This window comes from Dermacentor andersoni, chromosome 6 (genome assembly GCF_023375885.2).
Source record: "Dermacentor andersoni chromosome 6, qqDerAnde1_hic_scaffold, whole genome shotgun sequence".
In the NCBI taxonomy this organism is placed as follows: Eukaryota; Metazoa; Arthropoda; class Arachnida; order Ixodida; family Ixodidae; genus Dermacentor; species Dermacentor andersoni.
The window spans coordinates 3831987-3857948 of NC_092819.1; the positions used below are offsets into that span (position 1 = coordinate 3831987).

Genomic DNA, 25962 nt, shown 5'->3' on the forward strand with positions numbered 1-25962 from the left:
ATTTCGCGGGCATCCACAGCAAACTGAAAGACACTAATACCTAATAATAGAAAAACAGAAACTGTTTATTCGAACATTTTGCAAACCGCTCTGCAATCTTCTAATTGGAATTTTTTTTAGCTTCGTTGCTTCAGAAATTGGTTGATTAATCTTGACTAATTATCTAATTAAACAAAAAACAAAGATAGCATGACACACTGCATACAAAAGCGAGCAACATGCATTTGGTCGCATCATCTTAAAGTACATCAGAGTATTCCTAAACTTTGGCTAAAGTTGGCTGAAACACCCTATATAGTGCGTCAAACAAGGCAAATGTCTGATAGTGTGTTGATTTGGCTTGCCTCGTTGTATGGTTCGATGTATGACTTTAGAAAAGTCAATGCATCTTTGATGTCAAATATTTATGAGAACATTAACCCACAAAGATCCGGAATTGAAAACCTAAAGCACGACTTTGGAAATGCCAATGCGCCTTTCGCATGAAAAGTTTATCTGATCTTTATACCCATAAAGTTTCGGAATTGAAATCCATGCTCTCCATAGATTTCGTGGCATTCGCGAGATGCGCGACGAGCCCGCTCGCCATCAGAATGCCCTTGAAAGTTTGAGCTCGGATGGGGCTCTTTGCGTTATGTGACTCCAGGTGCATGGGCGTGGCCACGAAATCCAGCCTGAGTTCATAATCTTTGCGCCAAAATGTCCTTTTGAGCGTGAAAAATACATTCTAGACAAAATCCAGAATGATTTCTGCCACCGGGGGTGGTTTTGGTTGGCAGTGCATGACAGCACGAAAAAATTTCGGTGGTGGTGGTTGTGGTGCTGGTGGTTGGGGGGGGGGCTGAAGCCTCATAAGCCCCCCCCACCCCCCCCCCCCCCGGCTACGCCCCTGGTCTCTTCCCCCTCATTATGTGGGAATGTACATATAGGCCACCAAACATAAACTCGCCCCTTATAGTGACCTCACTCAGGGAGCCTTGGGAGGCCGTCTTCGCTCGAGATGACTTGGAGACCCAGAAGGGTCTCTTAGGCCAGGCTGGGCATACAGCAACAGCCACCCTTCCCCTTCCCTTGTCTTTCCTATTAAATAAAGTTTTTCAATCAATCGATCAATTGCACAGAACCGAGACTACGCCAGTGCAAGCTAACCGAGTGTGCAGCTCTGTGACAGTGTGACTGGTGCATTAAAGTAGGTTTCACAATGTCATTTGCCAATTACGTACGGTGAGGTTCCAGCTTGACCTGCGTCCACTCCTTTGTAGTCGGAGTGGATAATCCTTGAATGCAGATCCTGACACTCTGATTGGGAAGTTGCCTGAGGGTGTCCATCACCTGCGAACAGAAAAACACAGATGGGTAAATGCCCTGTCATGGTGAACAGCTTCTAAGCATCTGTCACGCTAGCGTCTGGCGCGAAGTACCCTGCATGCCATCGCAATGTTGAAGTTATGAGGGTACAAAGATAGTTTCCTGAAGTTCAGGTTTACAGAAATCGGCGGTAAGTTGCAATGTGTTTAGTGCAATGAAGTGCTTGCATAAAGCTTCCTTGCACCAACCAAGCTAGCTCACTGCCTTTGGACAAAGCAACCAGCCTATCAAGGCAAGGACCTTGACTTAAGTGAAGAAATGGAAGCCGTAGTCCCAGAAACTTGATGTACTTGGGCTGCACACGTCACTAATGTTATATCATCTGCAAATAAAACACTTGGATTTCTGCGACGTCATCTACATAACGCATCTAAGGAGGTAAAATTGTTAGCTTATAAAGCTCTCGTGCGAACAAAATTGGAATATGCTTCACCAATTTGGAACCCGCAACAAGCTTATACTCAAGACGCCCTTGAGTCACTTCAAAACCGTGCCACTAGATTCATTCATTGTTCGTATTCTTATGATGTGAGTGTGTCATCGCTAAAATTAGAATCTAATTTACCCCTTCTCTCATGTCGCCGCCGTATCGCCAGTCTTTCTTTATTCTATAAACTTTTTCATAGGTCGATGGGTATCCCGCCACACATTGTTCCACCAACATGCATATCTAATCGCACTGGTCATCCTCTTCAAGTCGCGCGCCCACGTGCATGCATCGTTACCTTTTCTATGTCATTTTTTTCCTCGTACAGGTGCCGACTGGAATGGCCTTCAGGGCGACACCGCTGCCATCCCTTGTCCATCCATTTTCATAGAAAGTGTCACCAATCACCTTTCACCATAGATTAACACATGGTTTCTGCTTATTTCTGTGTAACCCATCCCTTATGTAATACCCGGTTACGGGGTCTTTAAGGAATAAAAACGAAATGAAATGAAACCCAAAAAATGTAAGATGATGTTGTTAGACAGTTTTATAAGAGGCTACCAATTAACCTTGCTTTAGTCGTTTATCGGTAGCAGCATGTCTGCTAGTTTCCCACTAGTTTCCTTCTGTCGTGGATGAGAACTGTGACGTGTCTGGCAGCCCACAGCTCATCATGTTTGCATGTTTCGTCGATAAGCCATCGCCTAAGAGTTGCTTTGTGCAATGAGACTGAAAAAACAGTGAAAGATAAAGACTTCTTCAATGCTACCGATAGTTTTCTTTTGTTCTGCATGGACTTATACCCGTGCCACACGGGCAAGGTTAATGCCATTAAAAGTGTAATACCCCTGCCACATGGGCACAGAAAATGACATTAACTGACTAATGCCTAAAACTTTAATGTCATTCGCGGGGTGCCACACGGACATGCTTAATGGCATTAAAGCTTAATGCCACTCGCGACGTAGTGCGTTCTCATAACTCACTTTGCCGTCAAATGCGTACTCTCGTTTCCAATGTCTCGACATTCCGACGTGACTAAATGAATTATTAATGAAGAACTATTAATATATTATTCACTTTTGTTTAGAGAGAGCTCTTTTCCACGGCACAGTGCATTCTTACATTTATTACAGCTCACTTCGCCATCGAATGCGTATTCTCGTTTCCAATGTTCCCTCCGTTGCCACGGTGACCACATTTCAACGCTATTAAACAAACTTGTGGATGAAAACAACAAATATATTCTTCACTTTTGTAAAGAGGAGCTCTTTACTTTTATAGAGATCAGCAGGCAATTTTGCCGCTACAAAAAAGGTCGTTTTTTATAGGCTTGTTCTAAATCCAGTCAAAAATCCAGCCAAATCCAGGAAAAAGCAAAGCAAGAGCGCTACGTCTGAACACATTGTCACATTGTCCTCTGTCGCAACACGTTTTGTGTAGTCGTTCACAGGCATTCTTTTGTGTGTGTGTGTGTGTGTGTGTGTGAAAATGGATAAAACCAAGGACTGCGCCAACTGGACCGACAGCAAGACAGAAGCACTGATAAACTTATGGGAGGAAAACCTCGGCCAGTTACGTAGCCATAAACGAAATGGAAAAGTGTACGAGTCCATTAGAGTAGCCCTAGCAGAGCTAGGTATAATGAAAACTAAAATGCAGGTGCATTCCAAGATAGAAAATCTGCAGTGGAAATACAGGTAAGTTATTTCTTTGCAAACTTTTGCTTCATGTGTTTGCACTAACGACGCATTGTAATGTGCCTGTCAATGCCAGTACAACGTGTATTTAGCTTTTTGTGTGCGTGTGCTAGTGTTTCGCTAGCCTTCAATCGTTTTGCTAAAGTGTTATAATCGTGAAAGCAAGTAGCAGCGTATGCATTAACCATGCATGCCCACACGCCCTGCTTGGACGGTTATTATTATTAAATTATGAGGTTTACATGCTAAAACCACTTTCTGTATGAGGCACGCCGTAGTGGGTGGGGGACTCCGGAAATTTTGACCACCTGGGTGGTCACACATGGGATTCTTTAACAAACCTGGGGTTCTTTAACGTACACCTAAATATAAGTACACGGGCGTTTTGGCATTTCGTCAGTACTCTCATCAGCAACCGCGTGATAATTTCTACTAAAGCACTCGCCCCGTCTTTATGTTCTCCCCTGTCGGCGATCATGTTATTGATGAATCCATTGTATGACATGCGCCAACTACCCCAACAGCAAGTACTATTAGAGAATTTTGACGTTAAGCTACCAGTTGATTCAAAACCACTAGAATATAGTGCCATTTTTGTGTATATTGAATGTTGGTGTGGGATTAATGACATCTTGCGGTTTCAGGAACTATACCCAGAAGAAAACCACTGGCCAGGAAGGGATCCCATTGATATACTATTGGAAAATCCATAGTTTCCTGGGATCCCTTCCATCAAACAACTTGGAGTTGGTGGTGGAGAGTAGCTGCCAGGCACCAACTGTTAGCTAAGTGAGTGCATCGGTGACTATGTCAATTTTTTGCATACATGCACAGGGAAACTTCTCCAGAATGTTTCAACTTATGCAAAATTTTTGTTATTTTTACTTTCGTGCTAACAAAGTTGTGTTCTCTGATGTCAGTGATTTCTTCTTTCACGACACTATGCAGATAATTCGAGGCATGGAAACAGGCGATTCCGTGTCTGCTGACGATGTTGCTAGCTTATACGACATCGACTGGGTTCCAACAGATGATGAGCCACCCATGCTATTGGAGCCACCCACGCTATTGGAGCCACGAACAAGCTGCCCCTCATCACCAATGACAGCGCTACAGAGCAGTGAAGTGCTCAGCACACCAGGACGGCAGCCAACAGCAGCAAAGCGTAAGTGCTGTGCTGCCAGCAGCGCTTCCAGTGAAGTAAGGGAGCTGATATCTGAGCAGCGGGCTCTAAGAGCCATGTTGGAGCAATCGATTAAAGATGAAAAGGGGCGCCACGAGCGGGAGCTTCGATTGCAGGAAGAAGGTGCAAAAAGAGAGCAGGAGCTCATCAACATATTGAAGTCATTTAAAAAATAACAGGTTTTAAAGAGATGTATTGTTTTATAATGTGATATTTTTCAGTGATTTCTTTTATACTGCAGTGCAGTGAAATGTGACATTTTTTTATTAAGGGGGGATGCTAGGCTGAAGGGTCAACTTTTGAGGCGCTCAACCAATTTTCATGAAATTTTCAGGGGTAGTTGATCTTGTTGTCATTAGAATATCTTCCAAATATCAGCACCCTGGCAAAAAGCGAAAAAAAGTTATAACTGTGAAATTGAGCAACCTTGTCTGTCAACTTAGGAAAACTATCGTTTACAAAATAATGAAAATATACAAATTATTTGTGGTTAGACACCTTCTAGATGGTTTATAGTGCAGGATAAGGCCTGTAGCACATTTTTTATGTCATTTCTGTAAAAATGCCATCACTCTGAAAATGAAGTTTATTTTTTTCCCTGTCATTACATGTCAAAGATCTGCTAAATATTATATGTTGGAGAAAACTTAGGCATCTGAAAAGTACTTTATCTTGTTCCTCATGAAATTTTAGTCTAGAAAAAGCATTCTAAGCAGCATTTGGTGATGCAGTTTGGAAGTGATACTTTTCCTAAATCTCTTTTTTTTTTGCAAAAAGTGCAAACTGAGAAAAATCAGTTCAAAGATTTCAGAGCATGGCATTTATTCTGATGATCAGAAAAAATTAATCAAAGTGCCCTGCTGCATATGTCGGGTCCTCCTCTTTAACACGACGGTGTTCTGCGGCGATCGCTTCAAGGCGTCATCTTTTTTTCAGCTTTAGAGCTATCCATCTCTCTTGCCTGCGCTCGTGAAATGGCTAGCCTCGTTGCTTCCTGAATGTGCTTATTCGTCTGGACTCCATGTTCAAGTTCCAGCTTGTCGAGAACTTTCTTGATGCCACGTGCTCCTTTTCACTGAATTCTAGCACAGCCAGTGCTGCTGCAGTCTCCACTGTTCTCAGTGACGCAAATTCTGTCTTTGGTCACCTTTTCCATACAAGAGCATTGACGGACTCGTTTGCATTCTGTGTCTGCATCCTTGAACAGTGCGCAAGAAGCTCTGGCTTACTAAGCCTGTTGTAGACAGGCACCAGCTCTTTGGCAACATCTCTGCTGAAAGCTGGACGATGGATCTTGGCACTGATGGCTTGTCCGCTGCAACTAGGGCTCTGTGCCGATTGTAGTGACACAAAGAGTCCTCACCAACTGGGCAACCGTCGTGTCGTGGGACTTCATCTGTTGAGTAGGAGTGAAAAAGCGTCGCAAATACTCCTTGTCGCATTTTTTTTTTACATCTGGAGCATTGTCTTTCAGGGCAGATGCATAGTAAGCAGCGAGTTTTTTTACACTTTGTGTAAGTTTCCCCTTGCCTCCTAGACCTTTCGTCGTTTTCTTTAGTTTCTATAGTGTTTCTTTAGTTTCTTCTACTGTGCGAAAAACAAACTTCCTAACATGGGCATTCACTTTGTGTTTTGTTTCTTGCCTGCTATGCGGCCGCGTCTGGAAAAACAGCATTCAGAGTAGCGTTCGACGGGAAATGGGTGCCACCAACTTATGAAAAAAAAAAATCATTTTCTTCCATTCTACTGCTCAGATAACTACCAAACTTGGTGACGGGATTCCTTATTAAACAAGCAATTCAGAACTCAGAATAAAAGCACGTTTTTTTCACCAAAATCGGTATTTTAGCCCCGCATCCCCCCTTAAAGTGTTATAATTCTAATGCTTATACTGTTTGTGAAATAAAGTTGTGATATTTTTTATTTATGTGATGTTTGTTAGTGATTTCTTTTACACCTACAAAACAAACATGGTGCAACATTCATCACAGTAATGAATCACTGACTTTATGTTCTGTGGATGAATAAGTGCATAAAAACAAGACAATAGAAATACAGTTAGAACATTGTTTATTGTGTTTATTGCAGAACACAAGATGGCATAGAAAGGCATTTAGAGAAATTCATTCTAGCTTGGCAGGAGAACAAGGATTCATGATAGACAGTAGTCTTCTAGAAATGCAGCATTATGCGATTGTTCACCGATTTTCTTTAAAGAAATATTTTGCTACAGCAGCCCGAACAGCACGTTCATTGCTGGCTTGAGCTTGTGTGGTGTGCTGTGGCTGCTCATACAGCACATCTGTGGCAGCTCGTTCATTCTCCCACTGCAATTCTATGTGGTCTCTTAACCCTTCACAAACATTGTGGAGCACACAGCATGCATTGATCACCATTGTCGCTCTGTAACTCTGTAACGATCCATATCCCTCAGAAGCAATATGGAAACAATTTCTGGCTACGTACCACTGCACAGAAATGGCAAAAATAGGTCGCGTCCACAAATATGGACGCCGTGATTGAAGTATCAGCTATTTTTATCAACTGACAGCAAGCTCATTGGTATGAGACCCGAACTTTGTCACAAGTGAGATTCTCTCTCAACAGCTGGTGTGTCAGCCTCAACTGTCCTGACATACTCTCAGCCCGTGCACAATGCCTCAGTGCTGCGTTTCACAGCCTTACAGAGTTTATTTTGGTTTGGATGAGGGACACCTGCATGTCGGCATCAGCCAAAACTTTCCTTTTTGAGCTCAAGCTCCTTCAAAGAAGTGGCGGCAGGCTTCCTTTCCCGTTCATTCCTCAATGTGTAGGTCCTTTCTGTTCTCGTCCTCCTTCCATCGCGGGTTCACTCCATGGACTATTTGAAGCATGCTCTTTGTCAGTTGTACAGTCAACGTCCAATTTTTCGGACTCCCTAGGGGCCGCGAAGACGTCCACACAAAATTGGGCAGTTTTAAAAAAATGAATGCATGTCTTTTACTGCCATTAAGGGCTCCATTCGCCACAAGCACATCCAAAAAGGCCTGCCAGTGCACTTACTAGGCATATCGGTGCTCATACTGTGACATGAGATGGTGCGTATAATTAAGGAATACATACTGTGTCCCGTGACAATTGCCCCCTTGCCACGGTTATGCTTCAGCGCATAACATTGCTGCATTGAGGCGAAGCTGACTTTCGAGACCAGGCATTAAGCAACGCGCTGTGCTTTCCGAGCTTCGAAGCCAATCGCGAGAACCACAAAGGCGGAATTGGTGCCATTGCTGACAGCGGTGAATTTTTTCAATGAGAAACACGGCGCCAAGGAAGCTTAGTAGCGAATGTTGAAGCAGCTAGGCCTTGCGTTTACCACGGCGGCAGTTGTGGCATTGATTAATGCCATTTCGGACCTGCGGTCACGGAATAGTCTGGAATATCGGAAGGCGAAGGGCTCTTGCTTCTGAAATTTGAGATGTTCTTATACACTGACTCTATGAGGTACATGGTGGTGCCACTATGGTGCCGCGAAGCCGTCTGACTTATCGGGCATTTGGAAAGTCGGCCAATGACTGTACACTGGCAACTCATCCGACAACACGGCATCAAAAGACGATTCGTTACGATCCCTCTCTCTTACGCAAGCCAGCATTATCGCGACTTTCATTCCCTTTCAATAAAATTACAGCTAATCTTCCCTGATAGAAGCACAAATTCCCTGAGTTTTCCCTGAGTATTTCCGGATTATTCAAAATCCCTGAGGATTCCCGCTTTCCCATTGGTAGACACCCTGAGTCTACTGAAGTCCGTCTCATAATACTGCCTTTTTTCATTTCTTGTGTCAGTATTTAATTTATTCCTGTGCTTTCTAAACTGTTCTAGAATGAGAAAATCTCTAGAATCAAAAAATTACATGATTTACCCTTTTCTTTAATCCACGAATGTCACTCACATGATATCTACATTTCATTAATATTTTTCGATATTCTGTTCAATTTAGGGAAAAAGGGCTTATATACATGCAAAGTGAACTTTGCAAGAGAAGAGTCAGATGCTCTTTCAGCACTAGTTTCTTTCACATATCTCTTCCCAGTTGACATCAAGGATATCGGCTCAAAGTCTCAATAGAGAGGTCTTTGAAATCAAGCGTTCGACGAAAACTCATCAGGTCGGGATTGCTTATAGTCGAGGGTAAAATGGACGGAAGCAACTGGTACATAAGAAGTCGATCAATGAGTTAGCGGTAAGAGGGAAAATAGAGGAATTCCAGATCAAGCTACAGAACAGGTATTCAGCTTTGACTCAGGAAGAGGACCTTAGTGTTGAAGCAATGAACGACAATCTTGTGGGCATCATTAAGGAGTGTGCAATAGAAGTCGGTGGTAACTCTGTTTGACAGGATACCAGTACGCTATCGCAGGAGACGAAAGATCTGATCAAGAAACGGCAATGTATGAAAGCCTCTAACCCTACAGCTAGAACAGAACTGGCAGAACTTTCGAAGTTAATCAACAAGCGTAAGACAGCTGACATAAGGAACTATAATATGGATAGAGTTGAACAGGCTCTCAGGAACGGAGGAAGCCTAAAAGCAGTGAAGAAGAAACTAGGAGTAGGCAAGAATCAGATGTGTGCGTTAAGAGACAAAGCCGGCAATATCGTTACTAATATGGATGAGATAGTTCAAGTGGCTGAAGAGTTTTATAGAGATTTATACAGTACCAGTAACACCCACGACGATAAGGTGAGAGAGAATAGGCTAGAGGAACTTTAAATCCCACAAGTAACACCGGAAGAGGTAAAGAACGCCTTGGGAGCTATGCAAAGGGGGAAGGCAGCTGGGGAGGATCAGGTAACAGCAGATTTGTTGAAGGATGGTGGGCAGATTGTTCTAGAGAAACTGGCCACCCTGTATACGCAAATGCCTGAGGACTTCGAGCGTACCAGAATCTTGGAAAAACGCTAACATAATCCTAATCCATAAGAAAGGGGACGCCAAAAACTTGAAAAATTATAGACCGATCAGTTTACTGTCCGTTGCCTACAAAGTATTTACTAAGGTAATTGCAAATAGAATCAGGAACACCTTAGACTTCCGTCAACCAAAGGACCAGGCAGGATTCCGTAAAGGCTACTCAACAATAGACCATATTCACACTATCAATCAGGTGATAGAAAAATGTGCGGAATATAACCAACCTTTATATATAGCTTTCATTGATTACAAGAAAGCGTTTGATTCAGTCGAAACCTCAGCAGTCATGGAGGCATTGCGGAATCAGAGTGTAGACGAGCCGTATGTAAAAATACTGAAAGATATCTATAGCGGCTCCACAGCCACCGTAGTCCTTCATAAAGAAAGCAACAAAATCCCGATAAAGAAAGGCGTCAGGCAGGGAGATACGATCTCTCCGATGCTATTCACAGCGCATTTACAGGAGGTATTCAGAGACCTGGATTGGGAAGAATTGGGGATAAGAGTTAATGGAGAATACCTTAGTAACTTGCGATTCGCTGATGATATTGCCTTGCTTAGTAACTCAGGGGACCAACTGCAATGCATGCTCACTGACCTGGAGAGGCAAAGCCGAAGGGTGGGTCTAAAAATTAATCTGCAGAAAACTAAAGTAATGTTTAACAGTCTCGGAAGGGAACAGCAGTTTACAATAGGTAGTGAGGCACTGGAAGTGGTAAGGGAATACATCTACTTAGGACAGGTAGTGACTGCGGATCCGGATCATGAGACTGAAATAACCAGAAGAATAAGAATGGGCTGGGGTGCGTTTGGCAGGCATTCTCAGATCATGAACAGCAGGTTGCCATTATCCCTCAAGAGAAAAGTTTATAACAGCTGTGTCTTACCAGTACTCACGTACGGGGCAGAAACCTGGAGGCTTACGAAAAGGGTTCTACTTAAATTAAGGACGACGCAACGAGCTATGGAAAGAAGAATGATAGGTGTAACGTTAAGGGATAAGAAAAGAGCAGATTGGGTGAGGGAACAAACGCGAGTTAATGATATCTTAGTTGAAATCAAGAAAAAGAAATGGGCATGGGCAGGACATGTAATGAGGGGGGAAGATAACCGATGGCCATTAAGAGTTACGGAATGGATTCCAAGGGAAGGAAAGCGTAGTAGAGGGTGGCAGAAAGTTAGGTGGGCGGATGAAATTAAGAAGTTTGCAGGGACAACATGGCCACAATTAGTACATGACCGGGGTAGTTGGAGAAGTATGGGAGAGGCCTTTGTCCTGCAGTGGGCATAACCAGGCTGATGATGATGATGAAAACGGACGCCGACCAATAACATTAAAAGAAAAGAAACCAAGACGTTTCAACTCCCACACGGGCGCCTTGTTCACCATGAACAAGGGCCCCCGAATGAACAAATTCACCGATGAAATCTTCCAACACATAGATGATCACCTACAAATTGACGCCATCTTCTTAGACTTTTCGAAGGCCTTCGACCATGTCCCCCACAATCACCTACTTGCCAAATTATCTACTCTTGGAATCGCCCCATGACTTATTACTTGGATTGAACATTTCTTAAAAGGACGTGTACAATACACATCCGCTAACTCTCATGACTCACACCTGTCTGATGTTATATACGGCGTCCAGCAGGGAGCAGGCTTATCCCCCCTGTTATTTTTAAGCTATATAAATGGCCTGCCATCTAACACAAAAACCAGACTTTCACTTTTTGCTGCTGACTGTGTCATCTACGGTACAACGCCATCCATAACCCTGGTGATTCTATTGACCTTCAAAAAGACAGCCACTATCATTTCATGGTGTGAAAAATGGTTCATGCCACAACCTTAATAAATACCAATGCATGTACTTTTCCCGTAAGTGCAGCATCACAAATTATGTGTACCATATAACCTCAACTAAAATACCACGAACAGACTGCTATAAGTATCTAGGTGTTCACTCAACATCGTCATTATCATGGGTTACTCACATTGAAACAATGTGCGCAAACGCCTCGCACACACTTGGTTTTTTGCATCGCAATCTGAAATCTGCATCCCCCGCTATTAAAAAACTTGCATATCAGACATACGTTCAGCCGAAACTGGAGTATGCTTCATCTATCTGGCACCTCTCACAAGCATATCTCACCTATGAATTAGAAGCCATTCAGAATCATGCTGCACACCTTATCATGTCAAACTACTCAAGTAAAACCAGCATAACTGAACTAAAACGCACACTCAATCTTCCCAGTCTCCATTCACGTCGTATAATCTCGTGCCTCTGCATGCTTCACTCTTTCTACTATCACCCAATAGCCAGACACCCTCGACTACAACCCCTACCTAGGATCTCACCCAGCCTCAACCACAGCCATCCAATCGTGCACATTAAGTACCGCACATCTTTGATGAAGGATTATTTTTTCCCAAATACAATACCACTGTGGAACACCCTTTCTGACTTTATTGTTTCTTCCGCCGACCACACGACTTTCCGTGAGAAACTAACAATACACTTCACCTAGAATGTTTTGTTAAAAATGCACTTACTACTTGACCCCTGTTTTAGGCTTGTAGCGCAGCTCAGGAAGAGCAAAAAAGGAAGGAGGTAGGGGTAATCAAAGGGAACGGAAAACAGAGTGAGCGCTAACTTCCAACTGATGGTTTATTTCGTGACACAAGACTACTTATACACTCGGCAAACCATATGACATCAAGAGATAACAAAGAAACCAAGCAACAAAACCGAGTGAATAAGTAGTCTTGTGTCACGAAATAAACCATCACTTGGAAGTTAGTGCTCACTCTGTTTTCCGTTCCCTTTGATTACCCCTACCTCCTTCCTTTTTTGCTCTTCCTGAGCTGCGCTACAAGCCTAAAACAGTCATGAAATACCAACTCGCCCAAACTGCCATGCTTTCGTACTTGACCCCTGTTAAGTAATTAATTGTTAGTGATTCATTCTCATGCACAGTATGTATTTTTTTTCTTACACAGTGATTTCTATGATAGTGCTGCTTGCTCGGTTCCTCCCTGAGCGTCGTTTCCTTTTCTATTCCTCGTATATCCTCCTCTTTTCTCTCCTTCACATGATGAGTTCCTCACACTTTGTTTGCCCCACCTTATGTAATGCCACTGGGCCTTTAGAGCTTCAATAAATGGAATGAAATATAAACATGGTAGGATTCCACATAAACAGGTACGATTCCATAGCTTCCAAGAGTGAAGACATATTGTTACGCGAAGGACGAGTCGGTATGACGAGCAACCATTTACAGGTTACAGCAGTTGCAGCGCTGACTGGCTAGATTCACAGCGCGATTCGTTCTTCCTCCTCTTTTCTTGAGTGATGGTACCCACGCGAGGCTCGTTCAAACAATCAAATACCACATGCGTGTAGCAAACTCCCCAGGCGGCAGAAGCGACGTCCCGGAGCGTCTAAATGTCATCACTGAGAGGGTGATACTGCTTCAGTCGTGTAACGTGCACCATATCACTGGACTGGGAAGCAGATGGAGCGTCAGGGGCGATCTTGTAAGTGACCGAAGTCACAGCACGAAACACTCGGTATGGGCCTGTGTAACGAGACAGCAGTTTTTCTGACAGGCCGACCTGACGCGACGAAGACCATAGAAGCACCAAAGAACCAGGCAGGAAATGCACGACTCGGTGTCGCCGGTCGTACAAGCGCCTTTGACTCTCTTGGGATTTCAGAAGGCGGTCACGGGCAATTTCCCTTGCATGGGCACAGCGGGTGATGATGTCAAGTGGATGTTCACTGGTCGGTGCCGCATGAACAGGGAGGGTTGTGTCGAGGGGCAGTGCTGGTTCGCGGCCAAACAGAAGGAAAAATTGGGGATAACCGGCTGTGTCGTGGCGCGAGGAATTATAAGCAAATTTGACAGAGGGTAGAGCAAGGTCCCAGTCAGTGTGGTCTGAAGAGACATATTTCGCGAGCATGTCTGTGAAAGTGAGATTGAGACGCTCCGTGAGGCCATTTCTTTGCGGATGGTGGATAGCTTGTGCCTCGTGGCACAGGACTGCAGAATGTCCGCGATAACTTTTGATAGGAATGTCCGGCCCACAGTCTGTGAGAAGCTGTGAGAAATAACGTCGCGTAGAAGAAAATCTGCGACATCTGCGGCACAGCTTGTAGGAAGCGCTCGGGTGATGGCGTAGAGCGTGGTGTAATCCGTGGCCACAACGATCCATCTGTTCCCAGAGGGAGAAAGAGGATAAGGGCCAAGTAAATCCAAACCAAGCCAAAAGAATGATTCTTCGGGAATGTTGAGTAGTTGAAGGTAGCCAGCAGGAAGCGTCGATGGTGTCTTGTGTCGCTGGCATTTCTCACATGCAGTTACGTATCTTTAGACCAGAGCGAGCCAGCCCTGGCCAAAAGAAGTGTCGGCGGATCCAGTCATAGGTACGTGACACACCCAGGTGACCAGCAGTGGGGAGGTCGTGAAGTTCGTGGAAAACAGCCGATCGAAGGTGTTTAGGGATCACAAGGAGTAATGCAGGGTCGTCGGGGTGAACGTTGTGGCGGTAGAGTATGACATCTTGAAGTGGGAATAAGCGAAGGGAACTGTCGGCAAGTGACGATTCCAGGCGGTCAATGATGATACGCAAGGAGGGGTCATGGCACTGCTCGTCGGCGACATGGAGTAGTGGAAGAACAGAGAGAACACAGGCGTTGGTATCAGTATCGCACATAGAGGTTGCGTCTTCGACTGGGTAGCGAGAGAGGCAATCTGCGTCCAGGTGTTGGCGTCCCGACTTGTAAGTCACTGTGTAAGGATATTCTTGTAGTCGGAGGGCCCAACGACCGAGTCGGCCGTTGGCTCCTTGAGTAGGATCCTTGAGCGACGAAAGCCAACAGAGCGCATGATGGTCTGTGATTACTGAGAAGCGCTTGCCATATAAACATGGGCGGAACTTTGAAACAGCCCAGACGAGAGCAAGACATTCGCGCTCGGCAATAGAATGGTTGCGCTCTGCAGTTGTCAGGAGCCGGCTAGCGTAGGCTACAATGCGGTCGTGTCCGTGTTGGCGTTGCGATAAGATGGTGCTGATCCCATAACCACTGGCATCAGTTCGGACCTCTGTAGGTGTGGACGGGTTAAAGTGGCCCAAGACTGGTGGATTGGTGAGAATCGTGATAAGGAGTGAAAATGCGGCAGCCTGAGGGGGACACCAGGTAAAAGGCACGTCTTTCTTCACAAGTTCAGTGAGTGGTCGAGCGATTGCTACGAAATCATTGCCCAACGTTTGGAAGCTCACTTCCCTGTTCTTGTACCATGTACGAGTGCTGTTTTCTAGCACCATAAAGCATAGCCGAGTTTTTGTTGTTCGTCCCAGCGATTTACCAGAGCGATGCGTTCGTACTGGTCAAGCCAGTTCTCAGCATCTTCAAAAGCATCACCGTGGAAGATTTCAGGGATGCGAAGGTGTTCAAGAGTCACCTGAGAAAGACTAGGCGCTCTTTGTAAAAAAGGGAGAAGCGCTGATGATGTAGCCATGTTGGTGGGAGTCGCAACAGGAGGGAACTCCGGGCTGAGGCAGAGCAGGTGCCGACTGAAATAGGGACTGGAGTCGTTACGATAGGTGGAGCTTCGGGACTGGGTATACAGCTCCGAATACGAGTTGCCCGCATGGAGTTGCAGGCTCCAGCACGTCCACCAGTGTCGCAACGTCAAAAACAGGGGTCGTAAAGTGCTATTCAGGAGGCACAGCGGCAGGTCGCCTTTTTAATATCGAGCGCAACTGTAACTTCTTCTTCACTGTGCCCTCACTAAAACGCTCATGCACACTCGCGATGTCCTCTTCTTCATCGGAGTACTGGCGCGGCATTATGAAAAAGCCTGTGCAGCTCGAATAAACATGCTGGCGTGCGCCGTAGAAGTCTCCAGAAGGTTGGAGAGAAATCGACTCGTGGCCTGCAGAGAGCATGTAACCTTTTAAAAGGGGTTAAGTGGATCCATCTCCACTTTTCCTTACGGAAGGTGGCACTACATCGGAGGGAACTGACTTGAATCTTCTGGATCTTGTTTACATGCCTGACCAATAGCAATGCGCGTCCCATCGGCAGAGTGAGAACGCTGTTGTATAGTGTATGTGCGCCACTGCTTTCGCATGAAGTGATGAACAGATGTGGCATGCCACATAAAGAAGGACGATTAGCACTGTCGACCCGCCCATGCCGAAGTCCTTCGCTGCCCAGAGAAGTTGCCTGCTCGCCAAAGAAGCTGCCTGCCGCCCACCCGCCCGCCAGGACATTGAGGCGACTATAAATGATTTGGAGAATGGCCTGCCAGTGGCCGGCCAGAAGGGGGGGGGGTGTTGGCGGCACCAATGGCGCTGCCTACTAGCCAGGGGGCTACATGCCTGCCTGCCAGATGATTGCAGCGAGGATGAATTATTTGGAGACGAGGTGCGGCCAATCACTGGTCAGCGAGGGGAATGGAGCACAAGGCAGCACCGCAGCGGCTACGTAGAGCCATTGTTGTTGTTGTTTTCCTCCAGAAAATAACTGTGGGGTAAGAAACTATGGCTTTATGAGCCAATAATAAATTAAATTTCATTATATTATTGAACTAGAATAAATTATTAAAAATAAACTTGCACCCATAAAGAGTAATTGTTTTACATTCACACACGTAAGCAGCCTTAAGTGTTTCTACAACCTTTTATTTCGTTTCAGTTAGTGTTGCAATCGTTGGCCTCCCATGTAAAACATTTTGCAGGGGACTGTACAGTTAAGTTGGCCAAGTCACAACATTTACAAGAAACCTACATTATGTATTTGTTTTTATACCGACGAGACGAGGAAATGAGAACACAGCACTAAAAGAATAAAACAAAAAACACTACCGTTTTTTTTTTTCTCCGAACCAGTTTCAACCGGTTTGAACCGGAATGGAATGATGCTCGGGAACCTAACCCAGATCCGAACCAAACCCGAAAAAATTCCGGCTCGATGGCCTGGCAGTCGCCCCCAACCCCCACACACTCTAGATGCAAATAAAATTTGACAATATATTTTTGTTGAAAACAAGCTGCTAGAGCGAAGTTCTAAGCAGCAAAGAAATTACAACTAGATTTGCGTACAATGCAAACTGATACACAACCAGCAAAGGTACTGAAGCCAGCATGCTCAACGTGGGCCACTTTGGCCTGTTATATTTTGTGAATAAAGCAAATGAGGAAACATGTTATTGCACCCACTTTTTGCCTGACATAAGTGGACTTCCATCCAAAATTTTTTTTAAATAGCTCTTTTTAAAAAAGCTTGTTTAATTATAAAATTTTTTCTTCTCTTGTATATCGTGTTGGTAGATAATATTTCGCATAAATGTTGCAAAGAGAATGTTTTATGTTCAAGTTTTTGTATGAAATAGAAAAAAAATCTTTCTGATTTGGGCTACGTTTAGATTTTTTTACATTTTCTGCGTTTGTGGACAGCATAAAAACACATGTGGAACTAATTTACTGTAAAGTGTATTTATTAATATGAGCAGAAATGTTTTTCGACACAACTTATTTAGTTTGAATTTAATTTGGCCATGAAATCGTAAAATATTGTGGTAAGCAATAGGAGGAGGCTTGCACTGCCACCTTCGAATATCTTTTTGGCTTGCTGGGAACACATTTCAGAAATAAAATTTTCAGTTCCATGCAGTTTGACTATTCCTACATGACATATGAAAAAACCAGACAAAACCAAAATATCCCACGGACATGCATGTCTGACCTCTCGTAGAATCACCCAATTGCCGATGTCTCCTACCCCATCTTGGGTGCTGACTTTCTGCAACATTATCGTCTTATCGTTAACACTTTCTTGTCCGTGTCTATACCCACAGATAGCCTATTATCAATGGTTTCAACTCCCAATTCTGCTGCGCTTGGGGCGCTTTCGGACAATTAGCATTATCCAGCGCATAAAAGAGAAACTATTTTTCTAGTTGCACTTTCGTGTTTATTTTTTTTAAATTTTTAAAAGCCTTCTAGTTGGGTGTGACAAGTGCTTGTAGCTTCCAACATGGTGTCAAAGTCACAGATGGTGAAAGTGCGTCAAACAACCCCGAAACGTAAACAGGTATTCGCCGGCAGGTTTCGTTTTCTGCTCTGAACTGTTTTGTCACTGCCACGCTCAGATCTAAACATATCCGGTGTGTTCTAAAGGTCACAGTTCTTATGGTGTCAATGTTGTTTAAGCAGAACCACTTGCTGGTGGCGGTGCAACGAGTGTAATTTTGCGCATGAAGGCGGGCGGGAGTGGACCTCGGAATTGTGCAATGATTGCACTTTTTAGTGCCGCGCGGCAGTTCATAAGAGCCACCACACAAGCCCAATAGCCACAAGGGCTAACATTTTCCTTTGTATATAAAGAACTTCTACAGATTGTGGGGGTGCCACTCTGCGTGCGGCTAGGGCTGAAGGCGAGCTCCGGATCTAGCCCCACGCAGTCGCTTCGTGGTACTCCCAACCCGTAGCGCGGGAATCGCGGCTACGCCGGGTTCGGACGAATAAGGCAACCAGCGGTGTCAACGGTAACAACGTTTATTGCTATTAGCAATAGCGAACACTCGCAGAGGGACGTCCTCTCCGTAATAGTAATAAATAGGCTGGCCTCGTTGCCCGGGATAGTCAGGCAACGTGGTCACTCACGGGTAGCAGCAGGTACTCCAGTCCGGCAGGTTATGGGTCCGGCCTCAGGGAGCGCGATATTGTGCGCCTCTCCCCCGTCTATGCCGGCTCTCGACGCGACGGCGCGGGGGAAGATGGGCGCGTGTGCTGCCCACAAGATAGAAAGCTTATATTTGCAGGAAGGTTGCATATAGCCTTTTGGTTAAAAATATACATTTCGAAATTCTTTTATGTTCTCTTGGTGCGAAGCAGCATCAATGTTTTTATGAAGTTGTCTCGTTCTCATAAATTTTTTTTTATGGAATAATTATTTCAAAGAATTGTTAATAAGTGTTAGCTTGAAAATAATACGATTAAAAGCACATTGCTTCTAAAAATTGATACCATACATTCTAAGATTAAGCATTTGCTGCAGCAGTAAAAAAATAGTTCACTAGACTACCCATAAACTGCCAATTTTCCCCCAGCGGACAGGAAAGTCCTAACATGCTGCGCAAGCACCTAATTGATGCCACGATTCACCTCGTCATGCAAGGCATACTTTCGCCATCTTTACTTGCTGGTCACCTCCATCTTCATATATGATCTACAGCGAGCTTCTGGCCAACTTTCCTGCACTATCACACCCATCCAACTTCCTTCTCCTTGTGAAGAATGACATCTTGCACCAGCATCGTCACTACTGAGCGTCCTATGCATGCTTGCCTGTGCTGCCTGGCTGCTGACCAGCTCAAAATTGGACAGAAACTTGAGCAGATGCTTGAACTTGGCATCGGGTTGTCCATCTTCCAGCCCATGCGTGTCGCCATTGCACATGGTGCCCAAGAAGACTCCAGGCGAATGACATCCGTGCAGGCACTGCAGCTCATTTAACAATATCACCGTCGTCCCTAACTGCTACCCATTTAGAGCTTAAAGTTGGGCTAGTTCACTGGAAATTGTTATTATGCACTTAATGCTATCTATTGCCACACATTGTGGACTTCAATGGAGCACAATAGAAGCATGCATAGAAGCAAGCACACATGGCTGCTGTCCGAAGGATGAGTAACCCACCTGTTGTAATCCTCGTTCTTTGAGCCTTCCCTGCAGGGCTTTTTCCAGGACTTCTGGTGACCTGGCCACCAGATGCACGGCCTCTGGCAAAGAGTTGACCGAGACGGACCTGGCAAGGAGAAATCAAGCCTTCTTGTGAACAACACTGACACAGTGGATTGCTAGATGAAGCAACAAATTACATGGTCACATTCACTGAGAGTCGTGCTTCCACAATGAAATCAGTATATCCCTAGTGCAATATATTTTTTAGAGCTGCAGAAGCTTTCCCCTGTCAAAGTCCTAAGCCAGAACACATGGAAAGTTGAATCACTGACAGACACTATAAGCACATGGTACTTTAAGTGACATAGACTGTGCTCCAAATCTCTGCATAGACAGCAACCTTGCTGACATTCTCATTTTTTTATTTTGCCATTGTTGGACAGCTGCTATGTTTTGATATTCTCCAGCGCTAAATGGAACAACCAAATAGACAAGACAGAGCACTGGCTAAAAACTCATGTTTATCATTGGATTCTACAGAACCTACTGAATTTACATGCCCATAATGATTTTTTTCTGATATTTTTTACAGTATGTGGGAACTGCAGTCAGACCGCTATGCAGAATAACACAATCAATAATGACTGACTATGATCACTTTTACTCAGTTATCCTCGTCACTTCTCCTGTGCTGGTCATTTGATGAGCTCACCTCATTGGCGCTCTTTTCAAAGTTCCTGATCCTCTGCCTACTTAGTGTTTGAGATTCGTGACCCATTAAAGCTTTTGATGACAATCTAGAATGAAAACACACACACCACACTTTCCCAATTCACATGAACGCTTCTCGTAACGATGCCCTAGATGTTAATTTGCACAAAAGCACAATGCAGCTAAACCTGCTGAACAATGCGCCTCAGCAAAGCTGATACTGTTGAAGCACAATGAATCAATGTCGTGTGATCGTGATCAGGCCGAATATGGTGACAATGATGACGCCTGTATTGGCAGAATAGCAACTAGTGTCATCTAGCCGCAACTTGTGAAAATTAACCAGCACTTAGGCGTGGTCTCCCAGATTGCAACGGTGCGGCGGTGCAATCTCAAGAGCCACACATACAGGTATGTGTGTGATACTTAGTGCAACATTTTTCTAAATTTTGTACGCTAAAGTGCAGGTGTGGGAGTTACAATAGGGCGAGTCTAACATGAGTGAATATAGTATACGCTGTAATCAAAGCTGTAATGCAGTCACCAGCCGCTTTATTGATGGTCTGCTTTCACTGTGAGCTACTGGAGACCCCCCCCCCCCCCCCCAAATAAAAAATTAAATTCTGGGATTTTATGTGCTAAAACCACAATTAGAGGACTTTCAGGCTGACTCGAACCAAATAACTGAATTTTATTAGCCCGAAGTTTCGGAACCCATTCGGCTCCTTCCTCAGGGGGTTGATCTTCAGGGGGTGGCGGTGTGCAGCTTTTATAGGTTCTTTTGTAAAGAAAGGAAGGGGGAGCATGGAAGGCGAGGAGATACTTCACAGATGGGAAGGTGTGGAGAAACAAAAAAAAAGGGGGGGGGAGGGTATTGACGGCTGCTGTGGCGCAGGGGGGGGGGGGGCTGGGATGACCGGTGCTGGAGAAGCTTGGCCCTCGAGAGTGCTGCTGATGGGAGGCGAGGGGGTGGGGGAGGTTACAGGGCCGCGCCAACGTTTCTGTGTTGGTGAACCGAGCGGGAGTCTACCTGGCTGGGAGCCCTTTTCTTCTTTTCGTCATGTCGCCAAGGCCATGGACATACAACGAGGGCACGTTACCCTTCACGCAGTTTATGTTACCCCCCGTATTCTGAATGTGCCATGACTCCAGTAGTAGTCTCTTCCGCGAGTTCGTCTCTGTTTGAAGGATTTCAGTTTCCTGGAAAGCAATTTTGTGGTAGGCGTCTTCAGAGTGTTCAGCGACGGTGCTGCGGTGCTGCGGCGCTGTGCACTTCAAACAAAGACGAACTCGACAACATTCTGCTGGTCAGTTGAAGCTCGACAGGCACTCAGCTGATCAGAGCCGTCGCGACTAACTTTACCTGGCATCTCAATAAGCGCCTTTCGTGGGTGTAAAAGAGCGATGGAGGCATGAGGTACGACACAGTGCAACACGGAATCACAAAAGCGTGTGGGGATGCGCGACTCTCACGCATCCCCTGATATGTTGTTTTCCCGCACGGCTCACGCGGCCTGGCGCCCGCGGCAGTCGGAGTGGTACAAGCGTGGTGTGAGAGATGGCACGAGTGTCGCGCTGCTGCGGGGTTACTTGGGTGCGGGCAAGACAAGGCGCTGGCTCTTGGATTCAGGACTGCGAGCGGGACAGATCGTGCCGCGCGTGCGCCAACCCATGCTTCTGCGAGACCGTCTCGCGTGGCCGCCTTGGAATGCGCTACCGTTCACGCGACAGTACGCGTGAACGACCAGGCATTGGGATCCAACATGGGGCGAACATATTCGCTCGCAATCCGGTCGCGGTGAGTCGGACTTCTAGATTTGTCGTGCGCCCATTGGCATGTTTTGTGGATAGCAACTCGGCTAGCTGGCATTGATCTATGAAAGGTGCAATAAATGCCCTTGTGACTGTTTGCACTACTGTGTTGTCGTTCCTTTGTCCCAAGAGCACGGACAAGCGAGAACTTACCCACAGCTGCTGTCTTGCCGGTCTATTTCACAACTTTTGCAATGTTTCAGGATGGAAGTGGGCAAACGCCAGTGCCATTTGTAGCTGCTCAATAGTCAATGCCAGTTGGACCTGTGCAGCACTACATGGAACCACGCTCTTTCATAGAAGAGAAAGCGGATGTCGACAAGTGGCTGACGTGCTATGCAAGGGTGAGCCGCTACAACCATTGGGACTATGTCACCTGGCTATACGTCGTACTGTTTCTAAGTGAGACAGTGCTGATGTGGTACGAAAACCACGAAGACTCCCTAACAATATGGGAGTGCTTTGCTGATGAAATTAAGAAGTGTTTTGGCAACTCCTACACCAAAACTGAAACGAGCAGAGCGAACACTAGCTCAAAGAGCTCAAACTCCCGTAGAAACGTGCACCACATACATAGAAGGGATCCTCAAACTGTGCAAAATAGTGGATTCAAGGATGACTGAGGAAGACCGAGTCTGACATCTCAAAGGAATGGCAGAAGATGTCTACAACTTCCTTATAGGCAAGGAGCACCTAGGTCATAGGCAGTGGCGTAGCCAGAAATTTTGTTCGGGGGGGGGGTCTCAAGTTGCAGCTCGGCCTCCTCCTTAAAAGGAAACTTTAGCTCGGGTACACCAATCTAAATATATGTAGAAGGAGAATTCATTTTTCTCGGCAACCATTGCACTAAATTTGAAAAGGTTTGTTGCGTTAGAAAAAACTTAAATTCTAGTGACTGTTTCGAATTTTTCATTTAGGTTGTCAATTCTTTATTGAAAATTGGCAAAAATCGCAATTTCAGAAAACAAAACTATCAAGTTTAAAATTGTAACTCACCAATGAAAAGCGATATCATAATTCGGTGAATTGCATCTAACAGTACATCTACAGCGGACAAAATTTATATGTTACACATGAATCTAAAAACATTTAGCATGGAAATGCGGCTTTTGCAGAACCCTCGTACACAACATAACCAATTCACGTAAGATACAAATTGACACAAATTTGTCCGCTTTGACTGTTATAGTAGATCCCGTTTACAGAACCGCGAAATCTTTTCTTGATGCAGAGCTATTAGTTTGTAAACGTCGTGATTCTATCTTTCTCGAACTTTCACGTTTTTCAAAATATTTTAAACAAAATTCATGCCCTAAATCGAAATTCCACTTTCAACAGACACTAGAATTCAACTTTCTCTCTCAAATGCAACAAATTTAATTAAAAACGATTCAGGGGTTATTTCGGAAAAACGTTTCCACGTTTTACATGTACTTCAATGGGCCGCGTCGGAGTTGGGCCCGAGCTAAAGCTTCCTCTTAAACAATTTGTCGAGCGATCAAACACATCAATAATAACTGCATTGCCATTGCCAAAGATGCTGAAAACGAATTCTTGAATGCTACGCAGTGTCAAAACAAGTCAATTATTTCATAAAAGAATATAATCGTATGTGCCAGAAGTTGTGCCCAAAATAACTGATATCAATGCTTACATGTTTTTTTTTGTCTATTTAATAAGTAAAGAAAATATCACACGAACTTTCGAACTATATCAGTTCGAAACCAACAAAAGCAGTGCATGCCGCTGATATGAAAAATGTAAAGGCCATGAAATGAACAAGTTGAGGACAAACATGTTAATGAAACTTTGTCGTTCAAGAACCTTGTTTACGTTCTTGTACACATGCAACGGCCAGTGAAAAATCTCAATGATGCTGTCATTTGTTCCAATGTATTATGCAGGAGCAGCTCTCACCGGTCGTGCATCGTGAGTAATTACACCGAACTTATAGTGGCAACAGAGAGCATGTACAAAAAGCTGGAGTTCTGAAAAAAATATGAGGACGAGTCCAATGAAAGTAAGCCAATGCGAATGTATGACAAACGGGGTACATTATTTAAGGGTAGTCCCCATGAGCATTTAGACATTTGTCCCATTGACTAACGAGTTGCATGATTCCCCTCTTGGGACTCCTTGGTCTGCTGCTTCAAAAAGTCGGCAACTGACTCTTACACGTCATCGTCCGACACAAATCTGGTTCCCTTGAGCTGCTTCTTCAGTTGTCCCAAAATGTGGAGGTTGTAAGGCGACAGGTCTACACTGTATGGCGGATGTTGCAGCGTTTCGCACTTGAACTTTGCCATATTTATATTAACCACATCAGCGACGTGGGGACGGGCATTGTCGTGGAACAAGATGACCCCATTTGTCAATTTTCCACATCGTTTCTTTTTGATTGCAACACGCAGCCGTTCCGGCGTTCCACAGTATCGGAAACAATTGATAGTCTCTCAAGATTTAGCAAATTCTACCAGTAATGGCCCCTGCCGATAAAAAAAAAAGTCTATACTTTTCCGGCGGAAACAGCGGCCTTTGGTTTCTGGGAGGTGGTGAATACGAATGTTTCCACTGTAAGCTTTGCCGTTGTGTTTCAGGCTTGTAGTAGTGGCACCATGGTTCGCCCCCATCACAATTACAGACAAGAAGTCGTCACCCTGACTGTGATACTGGATCAGATGAGTCAAGGCAGCGCCGAACTTCTCCGTCTCCTGGCAGTGGTTCAAAATCTTGGGCATCCATTGCGCACACAAGCGCCGATAACCGAGATGTTCATGAATTATGGCGTGAACCGAACGGTGACTGATTTTCACATGCTATGCCAGTTCGTCGATGCTTATCCTCCGTTCTTGTCTTATCAGCTCGTCAACCTTTGCATTTTTTGTTGGGGGTGATTGCACGGTGGCTTTGGCCCGGTCTTGGATCGCCTTTGCAACTTTCACGTCCTTCTTTGAACCATTTGTTTCAACGTTTCACAGTGGCCAATGAAGTGCAATGTTCAACGTACACAGCAGCCACACGGCGACTAATTTCTTTTTAGGAAACACCTTCAGCTGTCAAAAACCTCACGGCACCACGCTGCTCAACTTCTGGAGCGTTCATTATGTCACGTGACCATGTTCAACCCAGTGTTGGAGAGCATTAAAGGACGTTTATGCTCACACCTGCATGTCACTTTTGTATGTGAGAGATACCTGTGTGCTATGCGCATGCCTCGCAGATAATGAACCGAACCATTATTGCGCTGGCTGGGTAGGCTCACTTTCATTTGAATTACCCTCGTACATCAGAATTGCGAAGATACAGCTTGATAAAGGGCAAGAAAATGTCACAGGAAACAAAGCTGTGTGCACGTATACACGAAACCTCGCCACAACATATTTAAATATACGTATAAGTCTCCAATAAATCTACATGTCTAAGAAAAAAAATCACTGTATATAATGCGTCAAACAAGGCAAATAAACATGTTGCGCAATCACAGATTCACAGAATCCTAAATCCCGCCCCCATTCCATCCACTCCACCCGATGTATTGCGCTCAATGGAAGGCGGCATGCTTCCTCCCCGCTTTTCAAATTTGCGCACACAAGACTGAGCCACCATCGTCGGCTCACCCATGCTTCCCCCTTCCCCAAGCATCCACTCGCACATACAGCATGCGGCGCGCAGTCACGATGTTATTGCCCTTGGACTTTATACGGAACATGAGCATGACGGCGACGGCAAAAATGCGCCTGGAGTTTCATATAATTGCATCGCCATAATATCGTAACAGTATCCGGTAACTGAAGCATCCCGCGGCCCATTACTTTCCGTAGCAGAAGTAACAAAGTCAAGCTTTCACCATTCGACAATTTGCTGCACTGCGACAATGTCTTTTTGTCTTTTGTGGGGCGAGAACACAGAATTTAAAGTAAAACACAAAGTAAAGCTTGTTGGCCACAATCGAATGCCTACTTTGGGCACCTAGTTTGGCTACCGAAGGAATATTGAAGAAAACGTGAGACTCTTGGTCCACCGAGAACCATACGCATACTGCTCTGTATCCTACACTGGCGAGGCAAGACTTTCGAGAGACGCTGCACTCAAGTGAACGCG

General features: G+C 44.9%; 1 protein-coding gene across 2 annotated transcripts in view; it reads right to left on the bottom strand.

Moving 5' to 3' along the window:
* The window catches only part of LOC126521606 (activating signal cointegrator 1 complex subunit 3-like), a 414950-nt gene that overhangs the window by 33572 nt on the left and 355416 nt on the right, over nt 1–25962 (bottom strand). For both annotated transcript variants that reach the window (XM_055065750.2, XM_055065751.2), the window contains 2 exons: nt 19354–19462; nt 1224–1332 (listed from right to left, as the gene is read on the bottom strand). In XM_055065750.2, the coding sequence (XP_054921725.1) occupies nt 1224–1332; nt 19354–19462 (218 nt within the window). The remainder of the gene's footprint in view (nt 1–1223; nt 1333–19353; nt 19463–25962) is intronic.